At 51.9% G+C, this 27,044-nt stretch overlaps 13 protein-coding genes across 13 annotated transcripts; 5 read left to right on the top strand and 8 right to left on the bottom strand.

Annotated features, from left to right (window-relative positions):
- Positions 1 to 1,248: 1,248 nt before the first annotated feature.
- On the bottom strand, positions 1,249 to 2,118 carry Z518_06650 (uncharacterized protein; the record flags this gene model as incomplete). The annotated part of the gene is made up of 1 exon (XM_013414782.1): positions 1,249 to 2,118. One exon carries the CDS (start codon positions 2,116 to 2,118, stop codon positions 1,249 to 1,251), a length of 870 nt encoding a protein of 289 aa, XP_013270236.1.
- Positions 2,119 to 2,550: 432 nt separating this feature from the next.
- Positions 2,551 to 4,122, bottom strand: Z518_06649 (uncharacterized protein; the record flags this gene model as incomplete). The annotated part of the gene is made up of 1 exon (XM_013414781.1): positions 2,551 to 4,122. The coding sequence occupies one exon, from the start codon at positions 4,120 to 4,122 to the stop codon at positions 2,551 to 2,553; it is 1,572 nt and encodes a 523-aa protein (XP_013270235.1).
- Positions 4,123 to 6,548: 2,426 nt separating this feature from the next.
- Positions 6,549 to 8,342, top strand: Z518_06648 (uncharacterized protein; the record flags this gene model as incomplete). The annotated part of the gene is made up of 1 exon (XM_013414780.1): positions 6,549 to 8,342. The coding sequence occupies one exon, from the start codon at positions 6,549 to 6,551 to the stop codon at positions 8,340 to 8,342; it is 1,794 nt and encodes a 597-aa protein (XP_013270234.1).
- Positions 8,343 to 8,988: 646 nt separating this feature from the next.
- On the bottom strand, positions 8,989 to 11,217 carry Z518_06647 (uncharacterized protein; the record flags this gene model as incomplete). Its single annotated transcript, XM_013414779.1, has 1 exon — positions 8,989 to 11,217. One exon carries the CDS (start codon positions 11,215 to 11,217, stop codon positions 8,989 to 8,991), a length of 2,229 nt encoding a protein of 742 aa, XP_013270233.1.
- A 791-nt stretch (positions 11,218 to 12,008) lies between these two features.
- Z518_06646 (uncharacterized protein) lies at positions 12,009 to 12,323 on the top strand (the record flags this gene model as incomplete). The annotated part of the gene is made up of 1 exon (XM_013414778.1): positions 12,009 to 12,323. The coding sequence occupies one exon, from the start codon at positions 12,009 to 12,011 to the stop codon at positions 12,321 to 12,323; it is 315 nt and encodes a 104-aa protein (XP_013270232.1).
- A 12-nt stretch (positions 12,324 to 12,335) lies between these two features.
- Z518_06645 (uncharacterized protein) lies at positions 12,336 to 13,018 on the top strand (the record flags this gene model as incomplete). The annotated part of the gene is made up of 2 exons (XM_013414777.1): positions 12,336 to 12,707; positions 12,740 to 13,018. The coding sequence occupies 2 exons, from the start codon at positions 12,336 to 12,338 to the stop codon at positions 13,016 to 13,018; spliced, it is 651 nt and encodes a 216-aa protein (XP_013270231.1).
- A 54-nt stretch (positions 13,019 to 13,072) lies between these two features.
- Positions 13,073 to 13,879, top strand: Z518_06644 (uncharacterized protein; the record flags this gene model as incomplete). Its single annotated transcript, XM_013414776.1, has 1 exon — positions 13,073 to 13,879. One exon carries the CDS (start codon positions 13,073 to 13,075, stop codon positions 13,877 to 13,879), a length of 807 nt encoding a protein of 268 aa, XP_013270230.1.
- Positions 13,880 to 14,775: 896 nt separating this feature from the next.
- On the bottom strand, positions 14,776 to 16,748 carry Z518_06643 (uncharacterized protein; the record flags this gene model as incomplete). Its single annotated transcript, XM_013414775.1, has 2 exons — positions 14,776 to 16,528; positions 16,591 to 16,748. The coding sequence occupies 2 exons, from the start codon at positions 16,746 to 16,748 to the stop codon at positions 14,776 to 14,778; spliced, it is 1,911 nt and encodes a 636-aa protein (XP_013270229.1).
- An 883-nt stretch (positions 16,749 to 17,631) lies between these two features.
- On the bottom strand, positions 17,632 to 19,257 carry Z518_06642 (uncharacterized protein; the record flags this gene model as incomplete). Its single annotated transcript, XM_013414774.1, has 1 exon — positions 17,632 to 19,257. One exon carries the CDS (start codon positions 19,255 to 19,257, stop codon positions 17,632 to 17,634), a length of 1,626 nt encoding a protein of 541 aa, XP_013270228.1.
- A 1,297-nt stretch (positions 19,258 to 20,554) lies between these two features.
- Positions 20,555 to 21,056, top strand: Z518_06641 (uncharacterized protein; the record flags this gene model as incomplete). The annotated part of the gene is made up of 2 exons (XM_013414773.1): positions 20,555 to 20,627; positions 20,680 to 21,056. 2 exons carry the CDS (start codon positions 20,555 to 20,557, stop codon positions 21,054 to 21,056), a joined length of 450 nt encoding a protein of 149 aa, XP_013270227.1.
- A 1,012-nt stretch (positions 21,057 to 22,068) lies between these two features.
- Positions 22,069 to 23,087, bottom strand: Z518_06640 (uncharacterized protein; the record flags this gene model as incomplete). The annotated part of the gene is made up of 3 exons (XM_013414772.1): positions 22,069 to 22,362; positions 22,425 to 22,934; positions 23,013 to 23,087. The coding sequence occupies 3 exons, from the start codon at positions 23,085 to 23,087 to the stop codon at positions 22,069 to 22,071; spliced, it is 879 nt and encodes a 292-aa protein (XP_013270226.1).
- Positions 23,088 to 23,482: 395 nt separating this feature from the next.
- Z518_06639 (uncharacterized protein) lies at positions 23,483 to 24,959 on the bottom strand (the record flags this gene model as incomplete). Its single annotated transcript, XM_013414771.1, has 3 exons — positions 23,483 to 23,627; positions 23,700 to 24,442; positions 24,495 to 24,959. 3 exons carry the CDS (start codon positions 24,957 to 24,959, stop codon positions 23,483 to 23,485), a joined length of 1,353 nt encoding a protein of 450 aa, XP_013270225.1.
- Positions 24,960 to 25,369: 410 nt separating this feature from the next.
- Z518_06638 (uncharacterized protein) lies at positions 25,370 to 26,546 on the bottom strand (the record flags this gene model as incomplete). Its single annotated transcript, XM_013414770.1, has 5 exons — positions 25,370 to 25,471; positions 25,522 to 25,589; positions 25,659 to 25,905; positions 25,962 to 26,061; positions 26,110 to 26,546. 5 exons carry the CDS (start codon positions 26,544 to 26,546, stop codon positions 25,370 to 25,372), a joined length of 954 nt encoding a protein of 317 aa, XP_013270224.1.
- Positions 26,547 to 27,044: the final 498 nt, after the last annotated feature.

The following is a 27,044-nucleotide window of genomic DNA, read 5'->3' as shown; positions in this document are numbered from 1 at the left end:
TAGCGAGGGAACAGGTGCTATTCAAATAGGTATTCAGCACGGCCCAACGCCCTCCGCCCTTTCCCTCGCCTCACGAGGCGTAGTTCCAAGTCTTTCACAACTACCGAGTTTGAACCCTAGCCTGCTAAAGGTTTTCTCTATTAGTGTTTCCAGGCCCTATGAGGCGGGGAGAGTGAAGACCATAACCGCAAGTAAGGCGGGTTATATCACCGAAATATTATGAGAACAAGGGACTGCTGTTATCCTGAGGGTGGGATTGACCCCGGAGACGGTGGTCTCAAGAATTGAGGGGAGGATATGGGGGCGTTGGCCCGTTCTCCCAGGTTCCGATGATTCAAAGGGTGACGAGAATGTACCCTCTGGACCGAGACAGCCGTCTTCAATTATTCTTCGACCTTGCAGTCTTCTTCGAAATTGGTAGCCAACCTCACAAGCATAAGCCCGCCCGCTATTGAAATCGGCTGTAACGGAGAATCAACATCTGGGTTTTGTCCGAGCGAAATCATGTCTTGCCAAACCCACTTTTTCTCCTTCATAGTTCCGTTCGCAACCACCTCTCCGGGAGCCGCTATACTTCATTCAGCTCAAACAAGGAGACAGGAGTTGAGACTTGCCGATGCCGAAACCCACATCATTAGGATCCTGGTCGAGGCGTGGATGATGCTGAGCCTGCACGATGTGCGGCAAGCGAAGTCAAATGCGCCATGGAGGGATTAGGCGCATGAGGGGGCCGAACCGGTTCCTCCTCGAAAGTGTAGAGGGGACCGCAAAGATCGAGGATTGGGAGGCTGATGGAGGCGCACTCGAGGAGACAAGGCAGATTTCGAAGCAGAGAAATCGACGACGGGGGCTCTGATGCGGCAGCGGGGAGAGAATCCAGGCGTATCGAAGTGAAGTATAGCAGAGTGCGTCAGGGCGAACGGAGGTGAGAGGAAAAACCAGGTTGGAAGAGAGGGAGAGAGGGAGAGAGGGATGGGGGTTCCTGTAGCCGTCAAAAGCAGCGGCACCCAGCCCGCGCCCGAAGCGCGTTAACCGGAGGCGACCGTACAAGAGAATAGGATTCAGATTTCAAGGCAAATGACGCCGGTGCCTTCTTCGAGTGCCACTGCCGTCATGATTTGACCTTCATTTAAGTCTTCGCATGGCTGATTCTTAGTGTACATGTTGATTGAAAAAAGCACCGCCGCCAATGCTCCGTGTCTGCTGATTAAAACATTCCTCGGCGAAATATGGCAACGAGAATGAAGTCTATCCATACACCAACGCACGAACTTCAATACTCTCTCTGCCTTTGGCACCCTCGGGGGTTCTGGTATCAACGAATGCCGTATGCGGTACTCTTTGACCAACGCCCTCCTTGTTGTCATAACACTTCAACAACAGTCTTTCATCATTGTCCATCCCCGACCAGTAATAGAAGGTCTGTCCCTTGTTGTATCTCACCGCCGCTGTCTCGCCCGTACGGACGGGATATCGATGCTCGACAGGAACAAGATCGTTGTCGTCAACGGTGTCCGCAGAGGCAAATCCGAGAGGGTGCGCTTGAACGGTTCCGTTGATGGGTCTCCAGACATTGATGATTCGGTATCGACCTTGGAGAAGCTCTTCGGCCTGGTCGGGATTGTGCAACTTCACTCGCCATTCGGTAGAACGGGCCGTTTGGTCCACGTGAACTCTAGTCACGGGAGCGCGAGGAGCATCCGGGTTGGACCGGCGGATGGTGTGGTCAAAAATGGTGACTGTGTGGGCGCCCGGGACGTGCTCCAGGAGAAGTTTCTCTACTTCTGGATAGTAGACTGTCTTGATGTGTTCATCATCCACAAAGTCCTTCTCTTCTGACGAGACGCCTTTGATGGCTTGGAAGGCATCCTTGTCCAGCCAGAACTCGGCTTCCCTTCCACGAATATCATTCATTTGGACCTCCACCACATTCTCGCCGAAGTTGCGCTGTGGCTGGCCGTCCGGTTGTTTCTCAACATAGTTGTATGGTTTGGCCCCGCCTGCAGGGTCTTGGAAAAAGTTGAGTTTTGTCTTGACTGGTCCTCGAGGAACATATGAGGAGTCTTGCACCCCTGAGAGGGTCGTAGAAGTGGCGGTTTCGACGGCTGTCGCGGACATGGCAGAAGGGTCAAATATCGAATTCGGTGTGGCAGGCTAATGCACGGGCCCGATGCCAATGAGTCGGTAATATTCCTGTCGCAATAGTCAGAAGTAGACCTGGGCAGGAAACAATGTCGCTGACGGGAATATATAGAATGTGAAGTCGAGCACGCAATGCGGCTTATTAGAAATCGAGTGGTTGCACGTCACGCCTCAGCCGAGGGTTTGCCGTCGTTCAACCCCCCCCCATCGTTTGTCTGAGAAATTTCGCAACCATCTCCGACTTTCCATCTCCCCGCATTTGCGCTCACGCCAATCATCGAGCAGGTTTATTCCTGTCGAATACTAATCACATCATCTTCTCCGGCCGGGCCCAGTCCCTCATTCGGAAGATTACTGAATTGCGAGTTCAACTGTCACGCCTTGCGACCAAGACAAAAGGTTCGCAGCTCACAATTCGCCCTCTTCGCTTCCGTAATCAACCTTTTCAGCGTCATCTAGATCATTGATGCCGTTCGGGAACTGCTCCGGTTGGGGTGGAAATGGCCTCTCATTGACCGATGGCGGTGGTATGCGGCTGGCCATTCTTTGAGGGTCATACTGATCATTTTGATGGTAGTGGTCGCTGTCTCGACTCACTGGACGGCTCTGTGGAAGAACCCGATCTTGATGGCCATTGCTGGACGATGACGGAGGGCCATTCCAATTCGATCCCGATGAGGAATGTCTTCTCGACGAGTGGCTTTGGTACGAGGGCTGGTGTGAGGCTCTTCGCGGCAGACCCGGTCGTGGCACTCGACTGGAGGCTGAATTGTTGACAATGTCGTCAATCCGTTTCTGTACATCATCGACATGTTCTCTTGAATCATGGTCAGATGGATCATCCACTCCGCGTGAGGGAATTCGTTGCATCGCCCGCTCCGGCAGGTTAGAGGTGTCATCGCGTGAGTCTCGACGTGCTCTCTTGGGCGAGGGCTGCCATAGATTTTCTCCGGGCGGACGAGCGGTCAAGCTTGACCCCCACTCGCCCGAGTTTGGGTCATCTGCTGTATCTCGATCCCGCTTGGCACCTTGACTTCCGCTTCTCGTACTTAAAGCCGGAGATCGGTCAGGCTGGGGAGAGGTGGCCTGGCGTGTTCGATCGAACATGGAGAAATCATCGTCTCTAGTGTACGCTTCTTTTTGCCCTTGGCGCGGCAATGTAGGATTCTCATAGACTTCTGCCATCAAGTTGCATCCTCTCTGAAGATCGTGAAGACCAAGACCCAATTGTTCCCACCAAGGTCTTCCTCTTTCGTCGTCCGGAAGAGTAATTCCTGCAAACTTGACCCCAATGTACAGTGCGCTGCCGGCTATTGCACTCGGCGTCAATTGAAGGCACATGGTAGTGACGAGCGAGTCGTTGAGAAAAGCCCAGGACGTGTTCCGCAATAACTTGTTCTCCTGGACTCGGTAGAATCGGAGGTAGTCGAGCAGAATTCGGTACGGTTGTTCAAGTTGCAGATCAAAGCAAAGAGCCTCGAGGAGCAAATCTTCGTTGTGCAAGATATTATCTCGCCACTTCCAATACTCTTTGCTTTGTTCGTCGACCACCAGATTCGGTTGTTTCTGGGCCACTCGACAACAGGCCACCACCAATTCTCTCATCTTTCGGTAATTTTCTTCGACTTTCGTCGCCAGGAATATGGCGGTGGCGGCCACAGAGTAGTGATGAAACCCTTGCTGTCCCTTTTGACCAGGCTGAACCATCTCATGTCGCATGAAAAATCGATGTAGATACACGGATGCTGTCGCGAGAGTCAACTGAGGCAGTTTCAACATGATCCCAACCTGTGTTATAAAATTGACTCCTTTCTGTCTGTTGGCCAACTCTTGCGCGACTGGCATTCCGTTGAGGATGCTTGGGGATCGACAGAGTTCCTCGGCCGTGAACAACCATTGCGACTGGGTCCGTTCGAGCACAGGATTTGTCGAAAAGAGGGGCAAGGCACCGGGTTGGGGTGTTTTTCGAAACGCGGGCATGGTGATTCTTTCGGAGGATTTGGGGGTGGGATGCAGGACCTCGCGAGGGCGAGCAACGGAGTTCAGGACGAGAATAAGTCATTCAGAAAAAGATCGTCGAAGCGGGAGGCTTGAGCAGGCATATCGAGAAATTGTCGTATGCCTAAAATGACATGTGAAAATGAAAGGTAACCGGTGATACGGACGTAAATATGGTGGTGGAGGAACCGTATCGAGAGAAGAGACTGAATTTGACGCAGCCTTGTTGAATACTCAGCATTCGACTAGGAGATACCCAGTACCCATTACCTAATGCCGCCGCGGCGCTTGCACGGTCAAGATCCGAAGCCCAAAGAGCCTGATCGCCCTCCAAAGGCAATTGATATCACTCGTTCACTCTTTATCTCTCAGAAACAGGCATGTATTGTAAGTCATATTCAACGAAAGTGTTATTGCACATCTCAATGCCATCGATCATGAAACCAACTTCTTCCGAATTTGACCCGACCTCCATACGACTCGGTGTTGCCGCGTTTCGAGGAACCGGAAACGATATGCAGATATACTGCTCATGGTCTATACTTTACAACAAAACTACGCAACCTCGGTTCTCCCAAAGAACTGGTGACATCCACAATCAGCCTTCGGACGTAGCCTGGTCGTCAACACCCGGGCTACAGCCGAACAAAATCTTTTGCATCCGCAAAATGTTCTCGCCCTCTTAAAATTAATATTCCAAATCCTTAGCTTGGTTTGTTGTCATGCCTGAGTTTATTCAGTGGAAGACATTCGTCGGCGCGATGGTAACCGAACGTGAGCCTCTTCGCGGTAAATTGTGTAACCGATCCCGAAGGTGTCGGACAGTATTATCATTAGAAAATGTAGTATCTCGGTTTTGGGGCATTGGGTTTGTGGCCCAGTCGATCTGAGTCAAATGCGGAGAGAGGAACGTGAGGAAAAGATCGGAATAGCGAGGGAACAGGACGGGTGAGGTAAGTGATGTCGGCCGTTGCAAGTATCTTACAGGAAGAGGTGGAACTTTGATGCAGCTTGGTATGTTGAGACCGAGGGAGGTGCATTGGGCAGTGTTTAGCGAGGGTGCGACATGGACCAGGCAGTTCTGTTCGATTCGACTCGGACATGGCGAGGTCGGCTATTCTGGGTCTAGGAAAAAAAGAGTTGTCCCAGGGGTGGTCCCGACCAATAGCCGTCATATCAGAAGAATCCCGAACAGGAAAGTGTTGCCAAGCAGAAGGAAATAGAAACAGCGCCTGCGTCCTACCTACGTTGCTATCACGCCGAAGTGCTAAGTATTGTCCTACCTACGTACGAGATGGTTCACAAACCAACTCCTGCGATGTCCCTACGTACATCGTGCCCTAATCTATCACTTTTGCTTCCGCTGCGTGGCGGCGTCCCTTGGTCCCTCGTCGTAGTCGTCCATCATCTTATGCATATCCTATGCTCTCTCAGTCTTTCTCCTACCTTTCCTACCCCCGTTTTCGGCTCCTACCATCACCTCTACCTTTGATATTTCTCCCTCGTGCTCTCTAACGCTACCCTCCCTCTTGTGCCAGAGACTAGCCTTTCCCGATTCTTATTCAGCCTCCGCTAGGAGTGCGCCATATTCTGTTCTTCCGCCGACCGATCCTCATGCATCCCTCCCCTCCCACCTTGCGTACGCAGGTGAGTCTACTTCGGATTGGCGGAGCCCGTTCTCGTCAGGCTACTCGAGGCATGCCCGGGACGAGCATGGCCATCTCGGGGAATTTCAAGACGTTTCTAGACACTGGACCCAGAAGCGGGTGTCGGTGGCCATTCCCTCCTAACCGAATGTCAGGTCTAGTCCTAGGCCTTCAGTGTGATGCCACCCCTTCCTCTATGCTCTATTGTGATCGGCTAACATGATATACAACCTTCTGGGCTCCCTGGAGGCCAATCCACCCTTCTCATCTCATTACGCTCTTGCCTGACAGGTTTGAAAGAGGGTTACAATTTTGCGAACAAGCAAATTCTTCTCGGAAACCTCCGCTAGTTTCCATCTTATTTGCACAAGGCCGCGACCTGCAGCCAGCCCTGCAGGCTTAAAAGAGCGCCATCGTCTCGTCCCAGGCGATCAACAGCTGCATGACGGGCCCCAAATACCAATTATGTCGAAGCCAGATGTATCAGCAACCACCTAAGCTCAATCAGGAGAAAGCCACCCAAGTCTTTGAACCAGCTTCTACGATTCCTGACTCTCGAGCCACAGCATCGTTAATTGTGCGCCCCCAAGGTAGTACTGCCCAGGACTCCAACGTTGTTTCCAACCGTTGAGCCTGGTAGGATCTGCTCCGGTTGGGCGTTTTATGGGAGCAGCCTCGCCTTTTACCTAATCCGGGGGCCACTTAGCTACGCCCGTGCGATCGATCATCCAGTTACGAAACTCAGCAATCTAGCCAAGTGTCATGCCCCCCAAATCGAAACGATCCCAATCCCCCGAATCCCGCTTTTTGTTCGTCAATGAGGACGCGTCGACCTTCACCCGAATAACCAAAGATGCCGAGCTTGACAGAACCAAGCAGAGTCATGTTCAACGACAAAATTTTGCCCGAAAACGTCGCCTTCGGGAGCAGTCCATATCAGCTCCGCCAACAAGCAGTCAGAGTTCGGTCTCTCCAGGCCCTACTATCGCTGATCCTCGTACAGAAGTTTCTTCTTCTCAGGGAGGCCCGTCTCATGGTACAGATTATTTCGACATTATCCAAAATATCGACCTCGGTGATCCCCCATTTCAATCAACAAGTCCACTGTCTCCATCACAAGATCCGCTAGATCCGCGATTCTCTGCTTTACTCTCAGATCCCTTCTCCCTCACGGGCCCCTCGCCCATTATTCCGACCCGGCCAAGCGATTTCTTTGAAATCTCACATCCCTACCGACCTGGCCACTCCTTTGATACACCTTCTCTAAGCCACAGTGGTACCTCGCCGCCAAGAGGGTTGACCAGCATCGCGAGTCCTCCCATCCTCCTCAGAAGAGTACCAAGCCTGCTCGAGAACAACACCCGTCTCCTAGAACAATGGGCACCTCCTCTGATTCAACACTACAATACCAAAATTCTACCAGAGACCTTCTGGAAGGACACCCAAAAAGTGCCATTGGGTCAAATTCGGCATGCTCTATCGATCCACGCCGATATGCAAGCCTGTATGGCTGAGCCCGCGCATATGTACGCATTTCTAGCCGCTGCATCCACTCAAATGATCGCCAGGGAAGGCCGGCTTCTACTCCCCGATGCGACGGAGGAAGACTCGCGACGGGCTCCTACCTTCTTCAAGACAAAGGCGATTCGAGCTTTAAGAGCGAAACTCGCCACCGGACAATTGGACCACCACCTGGCCGTGGATGCACACAGGCTTTATTCTACGGGAATAGATACAGATAACTATGAGGTCGCCGAGCCTCATTTTCAAGCCTTGCTGTCTATGGTGGAAGCGCTCGGTGGTCTCGGTACATTTGATGAGTATCATCTTGAAAAAATGATTCTGCTCGATTGCACCGCGGCACTAAAGTGCCTTGGTGTACCACGCCTGCTTGCAATCTGGGATCCGGGGCCTCTCACTGAGGCAATGCTCGTCAACATTGGGTCACAGGGTCAATATCATCTCTCAGCAGGGACAAGATTAAGGGAGATGTTGGAGATGAATCCTTGTCAAGCCTTGGCCGAGAGCTTTTCAGACCTTGTCCAGGTGCTCAAGATGTCCGTTTACCTGACCAATCTCCCTGAATATATCCCCGAGCACTATAAGTGGTTCAACTGGCGTGTCTTGATCATTCTGCACAGGCTCCTTTCGATGCCTTTGCATTGCGAAATGAACGACACGACAGACTGCCTGAGAATTGCTACGGCCTATTGGACCGCTATGACACGAGCACCCGCTATGGCTCGACGTGCCGCCGCGAAATCAAATCATACGCTCAGGAGAAAGCTCGAACGTACAGATTTGCGATATCTCTGGCGGCCCCACACGGACTGCCTCCTTTGGGTTGTTGTTTTTGGCGGAATTTGCAGCGATGACAAAGACGATGTTGAATGGTATGTCGGTGTCGCCAAGGTCACCGCGACGGAAATTGGGGTGAGAAACCTCCAAGCTTTAGAAGACTTGTTTTCGACATTTCTGTACGACCCAAATTCACAGCGGGAAATGCTTATTCAGTTTGCGGCGCGGATGTGGCCGGTGAATGACATGATTAGATGAGTCGGCTGAGATCGGGTCACTAATCGAATGCTGTGGCCAGGGGCTATTTGTTAGCAGATGTCAAATTCCAATGCACGTTGTGTGTTCAGTGAAAGACAATCCATGCAGACACTCTAAGGGGATTAGAGGTGGGACCGATGGAATATTTGCGGTGACCGGACCGCTAATTCGATACCGACTTATGCCATATATCGCCACGGCGTATCGGTTTCTCTACGACCAGTGCCTTTTATCTCCTCGGGCAAGTTGAAATCCACACGGTCAAGAAAGCAATGCACGTTTGGCCCACAGGGTCGAATCCTCATCCCAGGACCGGCGGAAAAGATGGTGCCAGTGTGGGTTGACGAGGCTCCCTATCCTATCCCACATGTTGAGGCCGACTGGGCTTGGTCACGTCATCCGTGCGAACAATATTATAAAGTCTCCTGACATCACCGCACTCGGAGATCTAACATTGTTTTCTTCAAGTGTATATGTGCACGATTGTATAATAGCTCTATAATGGGCCTAAATCTCTCGGTCTTAGCCCTATATGGAGCTTTCAAAGATTTAGTATGTATACTTGGGAGTCATATTTCAACCATCCGCCAACAGCCACTGTTGCCGATGGCCGCGGTCGGAATACCAAGGCGTGGATGATCGAGCATCACAAGTGCGGTACGCCCAAACTCGCCAGGCCGAGATTCAGGATACTCACGACACCCTCGCCGAGGATCAACCCGCTGGCGAGGACGATAACGCGGGTCTCAGACTTCTTCTTCCAGTGGACCCACCAAAAACTAAGGGCGCCACCCACGGTTCGCGCCAACGTGAAACTAGGCGTGTTGTACATGCCGACCGCGACTGCAATGCCGCCTGGGATCCAAGGATTGAGGGCGCGACACCAGGGTTTGTCGTCACGGTGCGCGAGCAGGTAGATGCGCAGTGCGGTGGTGATGGTGAATATTATCCCCGCCACAATAGCGAACTGCCACGCCATCGGCGGAAGGCCTTTGCCTGTCACCAGGCGCGCGGTAAAGATCCAGACATACGCGGTCGGGATATCAAATAGCTCACCGGGGACCTGGTAAACAGATACGTAGAGCTTGTAGATGGCCGCGGAGATGAAGGCCCCGACGACACTGCCGATCATTTGGCCGTAAAACTGGGCTTTGGGGCTCGCTCCGATCAAGTGGCCTGCTTTGAGATCTTGGAGCATGTCGCCGGCTTGGAGGGCGCCAGATTCGCTTACGGCGCCGGCAAGGAGGTTGATGACAATGGCGTGATGTGCGTGTTCGCCGGTAGGTGTGATCAGGGCGAAGACCAACTGGGTGAGTTTGGAGATGCCAGAGACCGGGTTCAGATCGGTTTCACCGAGAGCACGGACGCCCATGATGGACAGAATCAAGGCCAGAATGATCGCGAGGACGTTCAGGCTGATAGGAATATAGGTGCCGAACGTGATGTGAATGCAAACGACACAGAGGACGAGGGTGAGAGGGAGCAAGATGGATATGGTCCGGTTCGAGACCAGGTGCTGAGGTGGTGCATCGTCTGGAGGTTCCTCGGATAGAGGTGTAAGTTTTGGCGGTTTGTTGGTTCGGACGTCTTGAGGCTGTACAGAAGAGCTGTTGAGGGCGAGATACCCAGCAAATTGTCTCCCGAAGAAGAAATCCAACCATGACGAACTGGTTTGGTAGTGTTCTCTACTCGATTGCACCCAACCAGGGCCGTACCTGATGATGGATTGAAGTATCAACCAACCCAGATTAACGATGGCATCGGCAAGCATGATTGCCAGACTGACCCAGACAATCCAACCTTTACTCCCGGTCTCCCAGTCGTCGACCGAACCGGGTGCCCAGCCATTGTGTTTCGCTAGAGGACTTAGGACTGCCCAACCCGTGATGGCGCCGAGAAGCATGTGAAACGTCGTAGCCGGGCCCATGATGACGCCCTGACCAACATATGCCGGTGAAGGGTTGAGTGTCCAGACCCAAGTATTGGCGAGGTATGTGCCGAAGATTGGTAATTTGTGGAGGATAGGAAGAAAGTATTGAATGGAGGTGTATGCCCCGGATCCACCGAAAGCAATGACTAGGAGTCGAATCTGTCTTCTCCAGTCAGCCCGTGAGTTATTTTTGTCTGGCTGACCTGTCTGATCCTCTCTTTCACTTTCTGGCAAGAGTTCCTCGCTTTCCCCAGCCCCTGTTGTTTCAATCTCTCGTTCTTTGGCTTCATCAGTTCTGGCTCCACCGTGCAACACACTGATCATAAGTGCCGTGGCAGTACCGCTGGGAAATTTCAGGCGTTCTCGAATGATAACCTGCTTCCTCAAGGGAACACCGAAGACGACACCAAAGAGGCACAGTCCAACGCCCCAGATGAAGAGCCGCCAGAGACTCAAATCGATAGGCGCGCCTTCACTCTTTCGGAGTAAAAACTCCAGACTCGGTATTACTCCAACGTATCCCAAGCCCAGTGGCATTGTTCCAACCGCGCCGGCGACTGTCTGGACAAGAACATTCTCCACGGGTGTGAATGGGAGCGCCAAATAAGGCGATATTGCCTTGAACACGGCAAATCCAATCAAGGATGCAGGCATCGCCATGCCAGACACCCATCCCGTCTGCAGGCCAAAGTATGTGTTTGAGAAACAGATGATGATTCCTATTGCTGTGCCCACGGCAACTCCTCGAAATGTGAAATTGGTTCCATCGAGAGCGGAATCTCGCACAGCGGGCGGAGCATAACAGGCATGATCGGAGCGAGTACGAGAAAGATCTTGTTGACTGCGTTGGGTAAGCGAATGAGGTGAAGAGGGTTCAGACAGTTCGTGGTCTTCAACATCGGTTGTTGAAGAGGCCCGAGAGTGCGTGCCCCTATCGGGCGCCATGGTGGGGATGTTGTATTATTGTACTTGAATTGCGCCAACGTGGTACATGACAGGCATGGAGGCAAAGCGAAAGGCTGGGTCCGTGCTGGTCGGCTGCTGATGGATATGATGAAAAAAGGAGATCTGGTTCAGGCTGGTCTCGACATCGAGGATTCTGACCTCGACTTTGATTTTTCTCTTGCCTATATCGCTTGAAAAGCCATACTCAAAAGATGACGGAGGTCACCGTCAGTGTCACGTGTAGAGGGTAGCCATTCGAGTCGTGACGACCGAGAAGACGAGTTGAGACAGCACCTACGCATCTCTTTTAAAATGTCCATTCCGCTCGGCGTCAAAGGTCTATTACTCAGACACAATCTGCCGGTCAAATATCACAGGATCCTCGATGCCAACCTTCATCCAGCACCGGTGAAGTCGTACTGAGGTACAATGCACCGGGTAATATTTCCACGTTTCTCTGGTATGGAACCAACCGAACATTAGCTTCGCATCGACATCGCTCATCGAGTTATCTACTTGTGCGCCGCATCTTCTTCCTCGATTCCCTGATACTTGACCTTGTGACCACCTCGGCCCTTTGGGCCTTCCATCGCTCTGGATGCTTCTTTTGCACCCGAAGCATGGCGTCTCGGAAACTCGGTTAGACTACAGGCCAAGTCCTTATTCCTGTCGATGATCAGCATGAATCAAAATAGGCTTACCTTGGTGGGAGAGGCAATAACACAAAAGAGACGGATATCACATAAGGTTTGAGAACCTGAAGGGCAATATGGCTCCTTAAGTTGGCCCTCATGGCTCCCGAAGGTGCTCGGGAGCGTGGTATGCACAGGTATGCCCATTATTGGATTCGTCATCGCGTCCTGATGCTGATATCTAAGGCAGGTATTATCAGCCCTGGCTCGAGACATTCATCTCCACCGATTTTGAACGAGCGGCTCATCTCCCTCCTCGCATCCCAGATAACGGGCACCGACCGAGACAAGGCTTTGACTGCTTTCGCACAATTGGGTTGTCTTCGATTAAATGCTAAAAGAGGGGTCGTCACTCTGCTCGACCGCACCAAACAATACATCATCGCGGAGGCTACCAATCCCTCTCTCTTTTGAATGATTCTCAGCATGCTCCGGGCGACGAATTATGGTTCGGGAATTCATTCATTGAACGTAACAAGGAAGTTTCAGCCGATGCAGTGTATCCCGAAACATACACGGCCTATGGATCAGATGGCTCTTCTTACAGCGCTCCAGCTCTGGTCATCAACGATATCGCCACTCACAAGAGTTACAAATATCGAGGTTACGCTGGACATGGTGTTTCCTTCGATTGTGGGGGTTCCCATCACTACAAGGCTAGGTCATGTCATTGGAGTGTACACTGTTACCGACGACAAACCACGAGCTGGTCTTTCACCGGAGGAACTTCGTTTTATGGCAGATATGGCCATCATTGTCGTCCAGCATCTAGAAGCCATTAAAAATGACCAAGCAAGAGTACGAGGAGAACGACTCATTCGCGGATTCAGGGCACTCATAGAGGGGGACATTACCGAAGAAGCCACTCGCGCTACCTCATCCCCCCGTCTTATCCACCTCTTACCATGAGGAAATTCGAAACCAACAGTAACAGAATTGGTACTGATGAATCAAGTCCGGCGGTCAAGAACAACCCACCTGAATTCAAAGGGCTGGTTATCCAAGACGCAAACACCACCCCTAAGGAGTTTAAACGAATTGGGTATGAAGAGCCCGGTCAAGACCAACTCCTGGACCACCATGGTGCAAGCAATGAACTTCTGAAATGAAACCCTTGGCCCCAGCGCAAGCAAATATCAATTGTTCCGACCCAATGGTTCAAGATGAAAGTCGTTTCAGCACCGAGCATGGAAGGTCTCTCACCAAATTTCTTCTTTTACCCGGAACCACCACCAATTGACTATCTTATGGATCGACATGGCAAGCCAGACGTGGGTAGAGAAATACCTGTTATTGTATTATGCACCAATGCATTTGAAGCCGCAAGCCTAAGATCGAATGGCCTTCATCGACTTACCGACATTGGCCGAATCATCGAGGTGATCGCCCAACCGTGTGGTCCCCAGAAACTGGCCAAGGTCCTGCAGCGGTGTATGCGACGACTGAAAGTCCAAGGCGCAGATGGTTTCAGAGGGTCCGCAAACCATGTGACTCTGGCGTTGAACCGAGAGAGGTACTCATCATTGGCCACGGAGGGTCCGATCGATGCTACAAGGACTCGGGGAAACTCTCCTCATTCCCAAAGCCTCTCGGTTGAGAGAAGGAAGAGTTCGGCCGATCGAGCAATGAAAAGGCCCAGTATATCAGAACAAGTCAATCTTCATCAGCTAGGAGAGCCAAGCAGCCCAGCATCACCCATTCACTCTGATGAGAACAGACCAAAGGTCTTGGTGGTCGATGACAATCAAATCAATTTGCATCTCCTCCTGACCTTCGTTAGGAAGGCTGCACATCCGTACGAATCGGCAACCGACGGATCCAAGGCTTTGGAGGCATACAAACGTAGTGTGCTTGAAGATGGCGGTAAATACGGATTCCCAATTCATTCTGATGGATATAACGATGCCCGTCATGAATGTGATTGTGTCCACTCGGGAGATTCGCAAATTCGAAAAGGAGCATCAGATTGAGCAGCCAGCCACCATTATTGCTTTGACGGGGTGGGGGAGTGAAATTGCCCAAAGTGAAGCATTCGAGGCTGGATTTGATCAATTTTTGAGCAAACCAATAGGAAGTCTTTTGGGCCCAACCTCGACCGGAAAGCCCTTGAAATTTCTAACAATCATATCTTGCAGAAGTTTAGAGACTTACCAAAAATACTTGACTGATTTGATGATTGGACGATTCCCCATGGACCTGGTGTCTCGGGTTACGACACTAGAACGAATGTGTATGGGCGTTGTCCGATTGTTCTGGTCCAGGACTCATGGACAATGGATAACGGAGTTTGGTTGGTTGGTTGGAAGAGCATCATGTCTTGCACCCCACACAATGCAGTACGCTGACGAAATTGACAGGAAATATCTGTATGATGGCTTGGTCCTTATTCTCATCCTCATTCTATACCGATGAAAACATGGCTTCATGGCAACTCTTTGCTGTCAGTTTGTTTGCTGCTCTTGCTCTCATGTAAGGAAGGCACAGAGCTAGCGTTCAGTTCGTTCATCTCCAGAGCCGAGAGGTTTTTGTTCTTTGTTGTCAAAGTCTCTGTTCTTACACCGTACATGAACTGTGAAGAGCTGGCTATCTTGCTTACTGTCGGGATCCCACCCTATCGCATCCGTGTCCTTCAGGTCTGTTCTGTTCTATCCATCGTAGGGTTTGCCCTCAGCCTCCTTTGTTACCAGATTCACCCTGCCGATTTGTGTACTTTCTCGGTTATGTTCCGTGATATCGCCCCAATTGAAACGCCCTCGCTTGTGATTTCTTCGCAATGTACGAGTGATGGTCAAATCCTTGCGGAAAGAAAGATTCAAGGGAAAAAAAAAAAAAAAAAAAAGTACAGCAGAGTCCCATGTGTCTGATCTCAACTGGTGACTCTCTTAATCCACAATCCAGTGGGCTGCTCGTAGAAGTCATCTTTATCCCTTCGTTTCTGGACACGGTGCAACCTCAATCCCGTTTCGTGCTCTTCATTGGTAATCTCCTGCAGCTCCAAATTGAGATTGATGATCATCTTATCAACCTCTTTCCGTTTCCTTGCATCATAGACAATTGCGTTCTTTTTCAGCGACTCCTGCAGTTCTCGGATGATTTTATTCAAGTTTCGCTTTCGCCGTGAAAGATCTTCCAGTCGCGCTTCGAGGGACGTCACTTTATCAGCGGCTTGAAGCTCGACCGGTGTAGGAGGGAGGGATTTGGCAATCGACATGTTGGACATGAGACTGACAGCACGGGCCTTCTCGTTGCTGCCGACGGCCTTTCGGAGGATATTGGAGCTGGATTTTCGGGCGGAGACATTGGAGAATGGTGAAATGCCACTATGATAGTCATAACTCGTATGACCGCTGTTATTTGCGGTCACACGTTTCCGTAGCATACTCCGAGCAGGAATATCTGTTGACGGTGCCGCCATTGGGATAGGGCTGCTGGTGAGTTCTGCTCGTGCGATAGGGCTCGGGGGGGCTGTGCTATTATCCTCAACCGTATTCGTCGCGTAAGTGTTCCAACTTGATGAAGTGTCTGGTTCGCGATGTAACGGTTTCTGTTTCAGGGTTTGGTCGAGTGATTCTTCACTTGAGCTTCCCTCAGGTGCGGCGAGGGAGGGTGCACTTGAGCCGAGGGTCGGACTGTCATCTCCATAAGTGCGTATGGTGCTCGGGGCGGGGCTTGGAACTGCTTCACGAGGCGGCGCTGGGCCAGGGCTTTGAAATGGACTGTCCAGGGATCGGGGCTGTTCGACCTGTGTGGGTGACAGTATTCGCGGCGTATTTCTACCTTTAAGGGGTGCGACAGGCTTGATACTCTCTTCTGAGGGTACAGCTCTGACTGTTGGCAGCTGTGAAGCGGCCACGGAAACGGCGTCAATAGGAGATCTTGGGGCTACTTCCGGTGACCGTACCGGTCCAGAGGTTTGACTTTGAGCCTGCTGTTCGGCTTTCCTTTGTCGCTCGACCAACATCAAAGGTCTAGGACGCGCCGAGGGTGTGTTCTTGACTGGTTCTACTATGGCCTGTCTTCCACTGGCACCTTTCCATGGTGGCCGCTGAACTGGGTTATCGAGGGGATCAGGTCCCACCGGTGGAGGAGCCTTGCCCCAAGTTGACTTCTTGACCACTTCGCGTTCTTTGAGCCCCGAGAGAATCTGCCGCGTTCTTTCCTTGAGTTGGGGATATTGCGGCTCTAGTGACGGAACTGCTCCTGGTCGGACGGACGATGGTTTTCCTGTCTGATTGGGCTCGCCTGAATATTCATCCCACCTGGTTTCTTCATTCTTCTTCTCCCGCAAGGACCATCGTTTAGGGATGTCTCCTTCTGGCGATGTGGCTTTCATTACTGGAGGCAACTTTCGAGGAATCTGGCTTCTGAGGGCCGGCTCGGGTCGTGGCGCCTGGGTCGAGGAGGGAAAGGTCGATTCTATGGGAGAGACGAGGGAAGCATCTGAGCCATTGGGATGGTATGAGTCTTGGGTACTGATTGGTGAGACATTTCCTGTACCCGTGGAATCAGGTCTCGGCTGTGTTGTTGTCTGCGCGGCGGGGTTCTGGGAAACGAAGTTGGCAACAAGATGAGAGGCTGGATCATGAGAATCACGTTCATTCATGGAAGGGATAGCACGACTGCGGCTATGGTCAGTGGGGAGGGAGTTTTGTGGCACAAGACCAGGGATGGGTCGACTTACAATGGCAACTCTGGTAGAGCCGTAGCCGCGACACTGTTCCGTCGACTATACAAAGACTCGACTTCGGGGATGGTCTCCAAATAGCGCTCATCCATTGTTGGCTCGGGATGTGCGTGGTAGCCCATCTGGGGCTCCGCGGTGTTGTTTCTCTTCCACATGTTGTCAGCTGGGTATTTTTGCGCTTTACCACGGTCCCTTGAGCCCTGCGGAAGGATTGCGACATGCAGCTAGAGGGTAGGTCATAACGAGATCGGGGAGGTTCAGATATCGCACTCGCACAGTGGAGGATTTGCTCAAGTGATGTCTCGAGAGGTGAGGGATAGGTGCGGTGAATGGGGTGAATCTTGTCAATAGACGTGAGGAATAATCGTACTGACCAACTCTGCAGACAACAATTCAATGCAGCATCATCGAGTGATCCGTACTTCGACAAATTGACAAGCTAGTCAGGGGGGTGGGTGCATGTCATGTCATGTCTGGTCTCGTCAGAAAGCGAATTGACGGTGGCACTGATTGGCTGAGGGACGGTGGCAGCGAAGGTGAAACAAACATTGCAGGGTCAAAGACCCAGGGTCATGGGCAGATAAGCCACCAACAGGCCCAGCACTGGAATAGGGATGGGATTCGCCCTCACATAGAGTCCATCGCATTGCGTTTTGTTTGCCCATCTTGGAGCCACCGTCTAGCTATTGGATTTATTTCCAGATAGCTGCGGCGTCGTCACATAGTTTTGCTCGTATCTCCAGCCTCGGATAAACCCAACGGCGCAGGGGGCAGGGGGGACCAGGGACCAAAGTCGCCACGGATTTGTACCACCGTCTGATTTCGGACTGCGAAATTCGGCCTGATGAGGACACTAGCTCTCGTTTCGGGTCTTTATTCAGTCGTCATCTTCACTGTGAAACTGCCACCAGGCCCCCCCCGGTGGCCGTCCACGGATGACCTAGGGGGTCGCAGCCTTGCCTCCCCTTTCTCCTGGCAAGACTCCGATTTGTGGTATGGTCTAAAATTTTGTGCTAGGTTATATGGTACTAGAGAAACTTAATCTTGATACCTTCCGTTCGCAGGCTTCTTCCGCCCGCCTTGACGACCAATGGTGATAAATGGGACCAAAAATAATGCAACGACCGAGCCAACTAGCGACACCCAAAACGTTGCTTGATATGGTCGGTACCTTGACGATCCAGCTCCTTCTGCCGACCCTCCAGCACTGTTGTAGATACTCGTCTGAATCCCCAGTCCCACTGTGGCAGTCAACCTAGTGACCGTGTTGAACAATCCCCCTGCGACCGACTGTTGCTCGCTAGGTAAGCTCGACATCACATACATATTTGTGACGGTGAATTCCAGGTCTTGCGACAGCACACTGAACAGGAGCGCGGGAAAAGTCAGAGCCCAGTAGGAGATAGACGTGGACGTGGCGCTGAAGAGGGCACAGGCAACCACGGCGCTGACGGCCCCGACAATCATGATCAGCTTGTTGCTGATGCGATGCATGATCACGGCCGCGATGACGTTGACGACAATCCCTCCAATCCCAGCCGGCAGCAGCTGGACTGCATTCATCAGGGGAGACAGACGGTCGATCCGCTGCCACATGAGCGTGAGCCAGAAGATATTCCCGGCAAATCCGTAGAATCCAAGACACAGGACCAGGACCACGAGAGTGAAATTGCGATCTTTCCAGACCTTCAGCGGCATCAGAGGATAGCGGAAGATACTTTGCCAGTATATGAAACCGCCAATCAGGACGATTCCCACCACCAGCAAAGTGATCACATAGGACGTGTCCCACCCTCTCGGGGCGTCTCCAGCTAACGTCAACGAAGCGGTGAACATCGCGATCCCCGTCACGGCGAGAAGAGCACCGAGGAGATCGAACTTGAGAAAGGTCTCCATGTTCAGGCCGCCAAGTTTCTGTTCGACATCGTAGGGGGTGGTCCACCAGGCGGCAAGCGTAAAAATGGCATAGATCACAGACATGACCCAGAATGCTGCCCTCCAAGTCGAAATCTGCATGGTCACGCCCGAGATGAAAGCTCCCAAGACGAAGCCGACCGGATTGCCTGCACTGAAGCAGGCAAACGCTCTATTCTTCCGCCGGGACGGCTTTTCATAGACTGCACCCAGCTTTCCGATGGCCGGAGGCACAGAAGCGGCGGAGCTGAGGCCCAGCAGGCCACAGAATACGTTCAGGTAGATTGCATTGGTGGCAAAGCCAGCGATGAGAAGACAAGTGCTGAAGAAAGCCAGGCTGAGTAAGAACAGGAACCGTCTCCCAAACAGATCCGCCACGCGGCCGAAGAAGAGCAAGAAGGTTCCGGCCGCAAGCGTCTGCGCAGCGTTGATCCAAGTCACTTCGGCGGCGGTCATGTTCAGGTCCTCCGCGATGTAGTTGGTCATGCAGATAACGGCACCGGTGAAGATGGAACTTTGGCCCACGGCGACGGTGGTGGTCAGGACAAACAGGCATTCTTGGACGAGACTGCTGAAACACGATGGTCGGCTGCCATGGGGGTCAGACTCGGTGAGCGTCAGTGAAGCACCACCGACAGACGTTGTAGGTTCGATCTTCTCGAAGGGAATGACGGTCTGCGTGTGTTGCGGATTAGCTTCGAGGTCTCCTGCACCGGGATGAGGGTCGAGATTGTGTATTTGTTTCTCCATGGCTCATTCACGGCGTGCTCGCTTCTCCGGAAGCTCTTAGATCTCCAAACATGCAGGAAGCTCAAGACGCGGGAAGGGAAGCTATGATAAGACCAGCATATGTAGCCGATGTCGGGCGCCTATGATAAGCGAAGAGATGATCGAGACATGCCCCCCCCCCAGAAACCAAAATACCGGGAAATAAGAAAAGCGACAAATGACCTACCAGCAAGGAAGAAAAGGGTTCAGGGCATGATGAAAAGTGGGCAAAAGTCAACGCGAGTATATCAGCGCGATCTCGGCAAATTGGAAGATTTGTGGGACGGACGATCCGTCATTATATAAGACTGGATCTCCGTGTCGGATCTATTTCCGCTCTTACTTCCAATGCACATGCTTCTGCTTGGTTCGCTGCTTATCGAACCATTGCAGATATTGACGATGCCCTTGTGATGGATTCTCAGAACGTTGTCGGCGTCGGTGTTGGCGTTTTGCCGACTTACGCGTAGAGTCTTGCATCCCGTTCAATCTGAGTACATGAGCGAAATAAGAATTTTGGTGACTAGACGTACGTTTGATGTTTTTATGACAATGGTGATGTCCCCGCAGACAGTCACAAGAAGATAGCAGATGAGCGGTGCAGGCCGTACTGGGCACCTTATTGTCGAAGAGCCCGGCAAGACGCTAATCGTGATGGTCGAGGCCGCGATGAAGGGTGCTGAGATAGGCATCCTGATCCTGCCTACCTAGGGGTGGATTTTTTACCCCCCCAAGTACGGTAGCCATGCGCAACAACATACTCGTTTGTTTCGACAAAGTTGGGGTGAAATACATGCTATGGTCGCCGGGCGGCGGCGGCGGCCAGACCAGGTCGGCTCTGGCTTTCGCTACTCGTCCGACGAGCTTGCCCTATGGCTCTAGAAGTCGGCAGAGAAGGGGCTCGGGGACACGAATCGCCTCAACGAACGGCTGGTGCTGCTCACGGGCTCGCACCTTGGTGCGAGGTTGACGGTCGCTGGCTACGAGCACGTCGCCATCGAGTTCAGTCGCCGGATCAAGGGCCTGATTGTCTGGTAAGTCGAGCTCGACGCCGCCGCAGCCATTGCGGGTGACGACGATGATGGGAGTCACGATCTGCTGACGGGAGAGGTACGCAGGTCGCCATCGGTGGCCTGCATCTGAGTTCTACAAGCTACCCACGGTAGCAGCATAATGGGAGTCGAAGTTTTCCGGACACCGCAGCAGGATTATAAATAACCTCCAAGAGTTGATCTCGTTCATACAGCCCAACCCGGTAACACACGTCTCGCTGATCGCAATGTTTGGAAGCATCTTTGCCGTAGCAGCCCTCCTGCTCGGCGCAACATGCGCTGCCGAGTGCGGTGCTCAACGTTAGTCGTCCTGGAGACTTTGCAAGTTGGATATCCTCTAACAATTACAAAGCCGTGCAATTGGTTGATCCCAACCTCCGCTTCGCGAACGTGACGTTGGAATCACCCTTTCAGAACTTTACTGTTCTTCAAACCAGCTTTCGTTATCCTCCCGACTGTGGCGAAACAAGCTATCGTGGCAGTGGTCGTATGAAAGGGATGCGGACACTTACCACCGGAGGTGATTCTGGAATGGGAAGAGCTATTGTAATTGCCTACCTGCGCGAAGGGGCTCGGGTTGCCATTAACTACCCTCCTTCAGAAGAAGAAGAAGACGCTCCAGTCCTATCCGACTTCTTGACCCAGGAGGGATTGTCCATCGAAAGCAGCCGTTACCCACACGATCCGCTCCTTGGCCCAACAGCTGTTGCCCCTAGGCATTCGAGTTAATGGCATAGCCCCGCCTCTGGTGCACTCACCATTCCTTGCCGCGGGTGGCTTTTCGAATGAGGATCTCGAGACTGCGTCGCAATTCCTTCAGCTGGGTCGCACGAGATCGCACCGCACTACGTTGATATTGCGGATCCTAGCAAGACATACATGGCCGGTGAGGTTGTGTCTGTCTTCGGAGGTGACCCGGGCTTCTAAACTCAACCGTATAGTTTTGAAAACTGGGCGGTTCAGACTCAATTTGTCCACTTCGGGGGGGCCTTTATTACTGCACCCACTTCAGAGTACCGTGCTTTTCAAAAATCCATGAACGTGCAAGTTTGCTGAGTGAGCGCAACACCATACTGCTGAACGGTTGAACAGTAGCCAGTGCCCTTTATTGGGAAAAAGGGTTATCACTCCTGTGCAGGATATAGGGGTAGGAATAGGAGAAAAGGAGCTAACCAAACGTGTATAAATACCAGCAACCTGGTAGGACTAGTTGCCAAATAACCCGGCCTGTCTCGAACGACAGGTCACCACCTGTTCAACACATTGCATTCGTTCCATTCGGCCTCCTAAGTCTTGAAAGCAGTAGCAGCAACACCAGCCTCGACTTCACTCTCCATGATCCCGTCGACTATTCCTCTTTTGCAGCAATGATATGGGAAGTGGAAGATGCGTCTCAGAGCAAGCGAGAAATACCCTGTTTATCTTCTCAGGCTCGTGAAGCCCCCTATTCTCGCCTTGGTTGAGCGAGCAAGGCTGTGCGAGGCTCCCTTTGCTCCTTCCGGTTTGTTACATCACATTGCCTCCGGGGGAAAAAGACGTATGTGACTGAGAGAAAGAACGGTGGCATTGACCTGCTTCCAACTGCTGAACGTTCCTAGAATTTGGTTCATGTTAAGTAAGCAGAGACGATCATGAAAGAATGTGGGTATAGATCAGGTGTTAAACATGGTATTTTTTGGGTATTCTGTATATACACAGCCTTCTGCCCTCCAGCTCCTTCATCTGGCTTCACCAACCTCATCTACATGTTTCGTCCACCCGTGACTTCAATAGTCTGCCCATTGACATAGGCGAACAGGGGACTACAGACAGCCAGGACACTGCTCGCGGCTTCAGTGGCAGTCCCAGGTCGTCCGAGAGGAATGTCCTTGTACGCATTCTCTGCAGGACCTTTCCGATCGGCGAGCTGGGCACCGGGAATACCCAAGGCAACACGCTGGCCATCGGCAGTCGTGATAAAGGCTCCAGCCTCCTTTGCACGTGTGAGACGGGTGTCAATGTGTCCAAATGCAATGGTGTTGGCGCGGACGCCGAACTACAAAGCCAGTGTCAGATGATGGACAAAGTTAGATTTCCCACCGCGGATAGGAAGCTCACCTGAGGGCCCCATTCTTTGGCGATTGTCTTGGTCAACCCTGTCACTCCAGCCTTGGCCAAGCTGTAGTTGGCCTGTCCTGCATTTCCGTGGGTCCCACTGGTGCTGCTGATGTTGATGATCACCCGCTTCTCGCCGTCCTTGACTCGGAAATACGGTGCCGCTTGCCGAACTAATCTGAAGGGAGCAGTGTTGTGCACATTGAGAATAGTATCCCATTGCTTATCGGTGATTTTGTGAATTACACCATCCCATGTGTATCCAGCATTGTTGACGATGATGTGGATCTTGCCGTTGCCGAACTCGGCCGCTTTCTTGACCAGGACGGGGAAGTAGTTGGGATCAGTAACATCGCCAGGGACACTGATGGCACGGTTCGGCGAGGCGTCGTTAATGGCTTTGGCAACGGCATCGGCCTTGGCTCCGTCAACATCGCACACGACTACCTTGGCTCCTTCGTTGGCAAAGAGCCGGGCGCATTCGGCGCCGATACCTTGGCCAGAACCGGTGATCTGAGGCGATCAGTAAGGGAAAGCCAACGTGCGGAAGGTCGAAGAGGAGCAAATGGGTTTGAGAAAAGCGGGACTTACAATAGCAACCTGTCCCGCGAGCAGGCCGGAAGGGTAATTGAGGTGTGAGGCGATCTGCTGGGCTCGTTGGGCCATGGTGTCGTGTATCTGAAGAGATGGGATGGAGAGAGTGGCTTTGAGAGAAAAGACGCCTCACGATATTATTAAGACGAGAAGGGTGAGCGAGTGAGATATGGAGAGTAACACATTGCGGAGAAGCCATGGGAATTTGTCTGGAAATGTGCCGAGGCAGTTCGGTCGGGCTCTGCCGCTCTGGGGCTCACAAGGCTGCATCTTCTACCGCCAGTCTTCCACAAGGCTGAGCAAGACACTCCCTCTGTAGGCAGGGTTTCAACTTCGTCCATTTTCAGTATTCCGACTTTGACATCTCGATTTTGCGATGCACTGCTCGTTCGTATTCATGATAGCCTGCTGTCGCAGCCACATTATTAGTCTTCAGCGGCCAACACGTTGACTACCGAAGATCAACTCTAAGTCACACCCCATAAGTCATTTGATATCCTCTGACCCTTCATTGGTTTACTGCTCCTTTTCTTAGACATCTCTTCTACAGGATACTTGTTTAGGCTTTCGTAAAGCTGCAAGTAGCTGCCAATCAGGAAAGCCCAAGAGCCCCTTAGAAGGAAACAGTGTCAGCCCTGGTCCGCAAATTCATCAACACCCTGAGGGGAGAGATGCAAATCTTACCAAAATGTAGCCAATCCAGCCTGGTACTGCGCTCCTGAATTTCCATATGCCATACCCAATGCGCCACAGAGCGTGAATCCCACGGCGCCAACAAGATTCCAGAATCCAATGTGCCAGCCCAGAATACGAAATGCAGGGATATACCATCTCTTCTGAGTTTCGAGCATATATAGTATACTGCTCACAATGAAACCACTGCCACCCATCACCTGTGGGATCCAGTACGCTCCGTTCAGAGCACTTTGAGAATTTAGATGATCAATGATACCAGGGAGAGCGGTGAATCCAGAAATGCCGAAAATCGTCGCACCGAATAATTGAACCGCTCCTGCTAGAAAGCCTAGTTCGTGCAAATAATGCGTGTGAAGGTCATGCCATGATGGGAACCACTGCCAGCTTTGTCCGTTCTGTGCGTCCGGTCCGGCCGATTGTACCTCTGGCACGGTGGAGGGGGAACTTTTCCCGACAAAGTTGTGCCTGTTCTGGTGATGGTGGCGGCAGTGATGTCGATTCGCAGTGACTCGTACCTTGGATTTGCCGCCGTTCTCGTGGTCGAGAACTTGTTCTACGGCCCATCCAAAACAGCCTGGATTATTCGCATTGATTGCTTCGAGGACCAGAAGAATTGACCCGGTCTCGAAGAATATAATGGCTCCAACGAAGGCCGTAATGCCGCCTCCGTACAGGATTTCATTGTGGAACTGGGTAGAGGGAGCCACGGCCGGCAACCAAACGAAGAAGCCCTACGTCATCCAGTTAGTTTGCTGTCCTTGCCTTGCCTGTGGTTCTACATACATTCAAGACCCACACCATACTTCCCAACGTGAAGATAAAAGCCACGAGCCAGGAAATATCCCACACTGGAAAATAAGTAAAGGTCTTCTTGATGTTCCTCAGGACTTCCCTGGGATGAGACGTGAGGCGGGGTACTAGGAAACGGGAGTCTTCTCCAGGAGCTGGTCTTTCGACAAGCAGGGCATGACGGCCCTTGCGATTGTCGCGAGAACGCCAAAGAAATCTGACATGTTTTGCTGGGTAATTTGGATCGGAGTCGTCGTGCTTCGTGAAATCACGGTCAGGCTCCACCTTCGCGTGGGTTGTCGTAACGCCGCTTTTCGATGTCGTCAAGACAGAATAGAGGAAGTGAGCTCTAGTCGGATTGAGAAATCCGAACGGCCCCCCGGCGCGTTCCAGTTTCAAGTTCAAGGCGTCATCCTGGAACAGCCGTCGTGCGCGAAAATGCTTGTTTCTGCTAGTCATGACGGCCAGTCTGTCATAAGGCTTGATTTGAGGTGCAGTCTAGGACGGTCCAACTCTCCATGTCTTCCTACTATTTCAAGCAGAGGAAGGGGTTGACAACGCGGGAAAGCAAAAATTCCCCTGACAAAACAACCGTCATGTTGTGGCCGAATTTCTTTCGTCAGACGGTCCCACTTTTCCCATTAGAACCAACGGTCTTTCTGTCATCTGCTGACTGAGTCCTCGTCAATGCTGACTGGACAGACTTTCTCATTGCTACAAGAGCTTCTACTGTTCGTTTCAAGACACCTCTAGCCTACACGTGGTCGGAAATTTTGCCTTGACTGCTCTGCAATGGGAATGTTGACCCATTTTCGCCTCCAATCACCACGGTGGCCTGCTCACCTCATCCAGGAAGAAGAAAGGGTATTCTATACTCTGAATGGGTTGTTGAGATCAAATTGATATCCACATGAGAGTTGGGGAATTTGGGAGTAGTGCTCTTGAAGGAGTGCCCTCGTATTTTGTAAGATCTAGAACGGGTTACTGGTCATTTTCACGCACTCTGGGGTAATTGACTCACCTGCACATACGACAGATTCCAATGGATATCGGTCTTCATTGTCTCCAGGAACGCCCAGGACATGGCACCTTTATTCCTCCGGGTCAGTAGGGTCGTATGCCCCGCCAAAAGAAAGGGGGGTGGCTATCGACACTCACCGACATGCCGTCCGTTGATAAATGCATCGGCCGAAGTCTGCTCATCTTTGCATCCGGAGAACATGAAAACAGATTTGCGTTCCTGAGCCCATTCGTCCTCGAAGTCGTCCACAGCGTGCAGTCCTTCAGAATAGTCGCCTTCGTATTGATGCTTGAGTCCTCTGAAAAAGCTTGTGGCTCCGGCTAGAAGATGCCGCGCCTCTCCCAGGCCGTCAAACGCAAAATCCCCCCGAATGAGATGAGATGCCTGGAGATGTCAGGAAGGATACTTCGTTCCCCAAAAGATGGTCGACGTATACCAACCTCGCCAATCAGCTCGGCTCCGGCCCTGAGGTTGTCCATTAGATTGACATTGCCGTCTTCATCTGTTCGGTATACGAAGGGAAGTTCAACCGCTGAACCACTGTCCGAATCAGCAAGTCTTGGTCACTGTTGCGGGAGGCACTCCAACCTGTGGCAACAATCAAAGATAATAAACAGGGTGCTACCGGGAGCCAAAGCACTGACTAGATGTCGATGCAGCACATCACTGGGAATCTGGCCATTCACCTCCCAGTCGACGGGCACAATTGTGTCGTTGAAGCCAGATTCGCGCTCTCCGTCGGGATCCGGCACCTGTCCACCGTGTCCCGAATAATGTAGAAAGCACATACAGCCAGGTTCACTAACTAACCAATTCATAGCTGCTAGTATATTGTGACCCGAGGGCCAAAAAGGAGTGTTGGGACAATTCATATCGGTCAACACGACCATATCGGTGGGATGATTGCTATAGCCCCGCGAAACCAGGAACTCGGCCACGTTGCCTACATCGTCAACGCAGCCCTGAAGCTGGTGCTGAGAGCCAATATAGTTGATGCCAATAAGCAATGCTTTCCGTTGACTCATTTTCGGGCCTGGAGAGATAGGAGTCAACGGGCCCAGATGAGTTGTATATTTGGTGAGAAAGCTCATTCAGTCTGCAAGAATAGAACCATGCCCCCTGCATACCTAGGTGCAGCGGACCGGTCACCGCAGGTAAACGGTTGGTCGCGGTGCATCATGTGCAGCCAGATAGAATAGCCAGACACATCAGCCAAAGCTTCACCCGGGAAAACTTTTCGATATTGGCCCCCGTCCTGGCTTCATTTCTGGCTGTATGAATGAGAGAATTGTAAGACAAGGTTAAAGACGCAGTCACCGGTCACTGGCGATCAACTCACTTCCTGATGACGACATGCACAGCAACAAACGACGGGCGACGATGGATGCCCTTGGCGAGACTGTCTACCTAGGTTATTGTATCAACAAGACCGCCTCTCAATGCAACCGCAACATAAACCTTCAAGCTTAGCTTCCATCCAGTACGTCCAATATGTCCCACAAATTTTTCGTAGCTTGGCCCAC

Source organism: Rhinocladiella mackenziei (assembly GCF_000835555.1).
Source record: "Rhinocladiella mackenziei CBS 650.93 unplaced genomic scaffold supercont1.5, whole genome shotgun sequence".
In the NCBI taxonomy this organism is placed as follows: domain Eukaryota; kingdom Fungi; phylum Ascomycota; class Eurotiomycetes; order Chaetothyriales; family Herpotrichiellaceae; genus Rhinocladiella; species Rhinocladiella mackenziei.
This window is presented reverse-complemented; position numbering and strand designations above follow the sequence as displayed.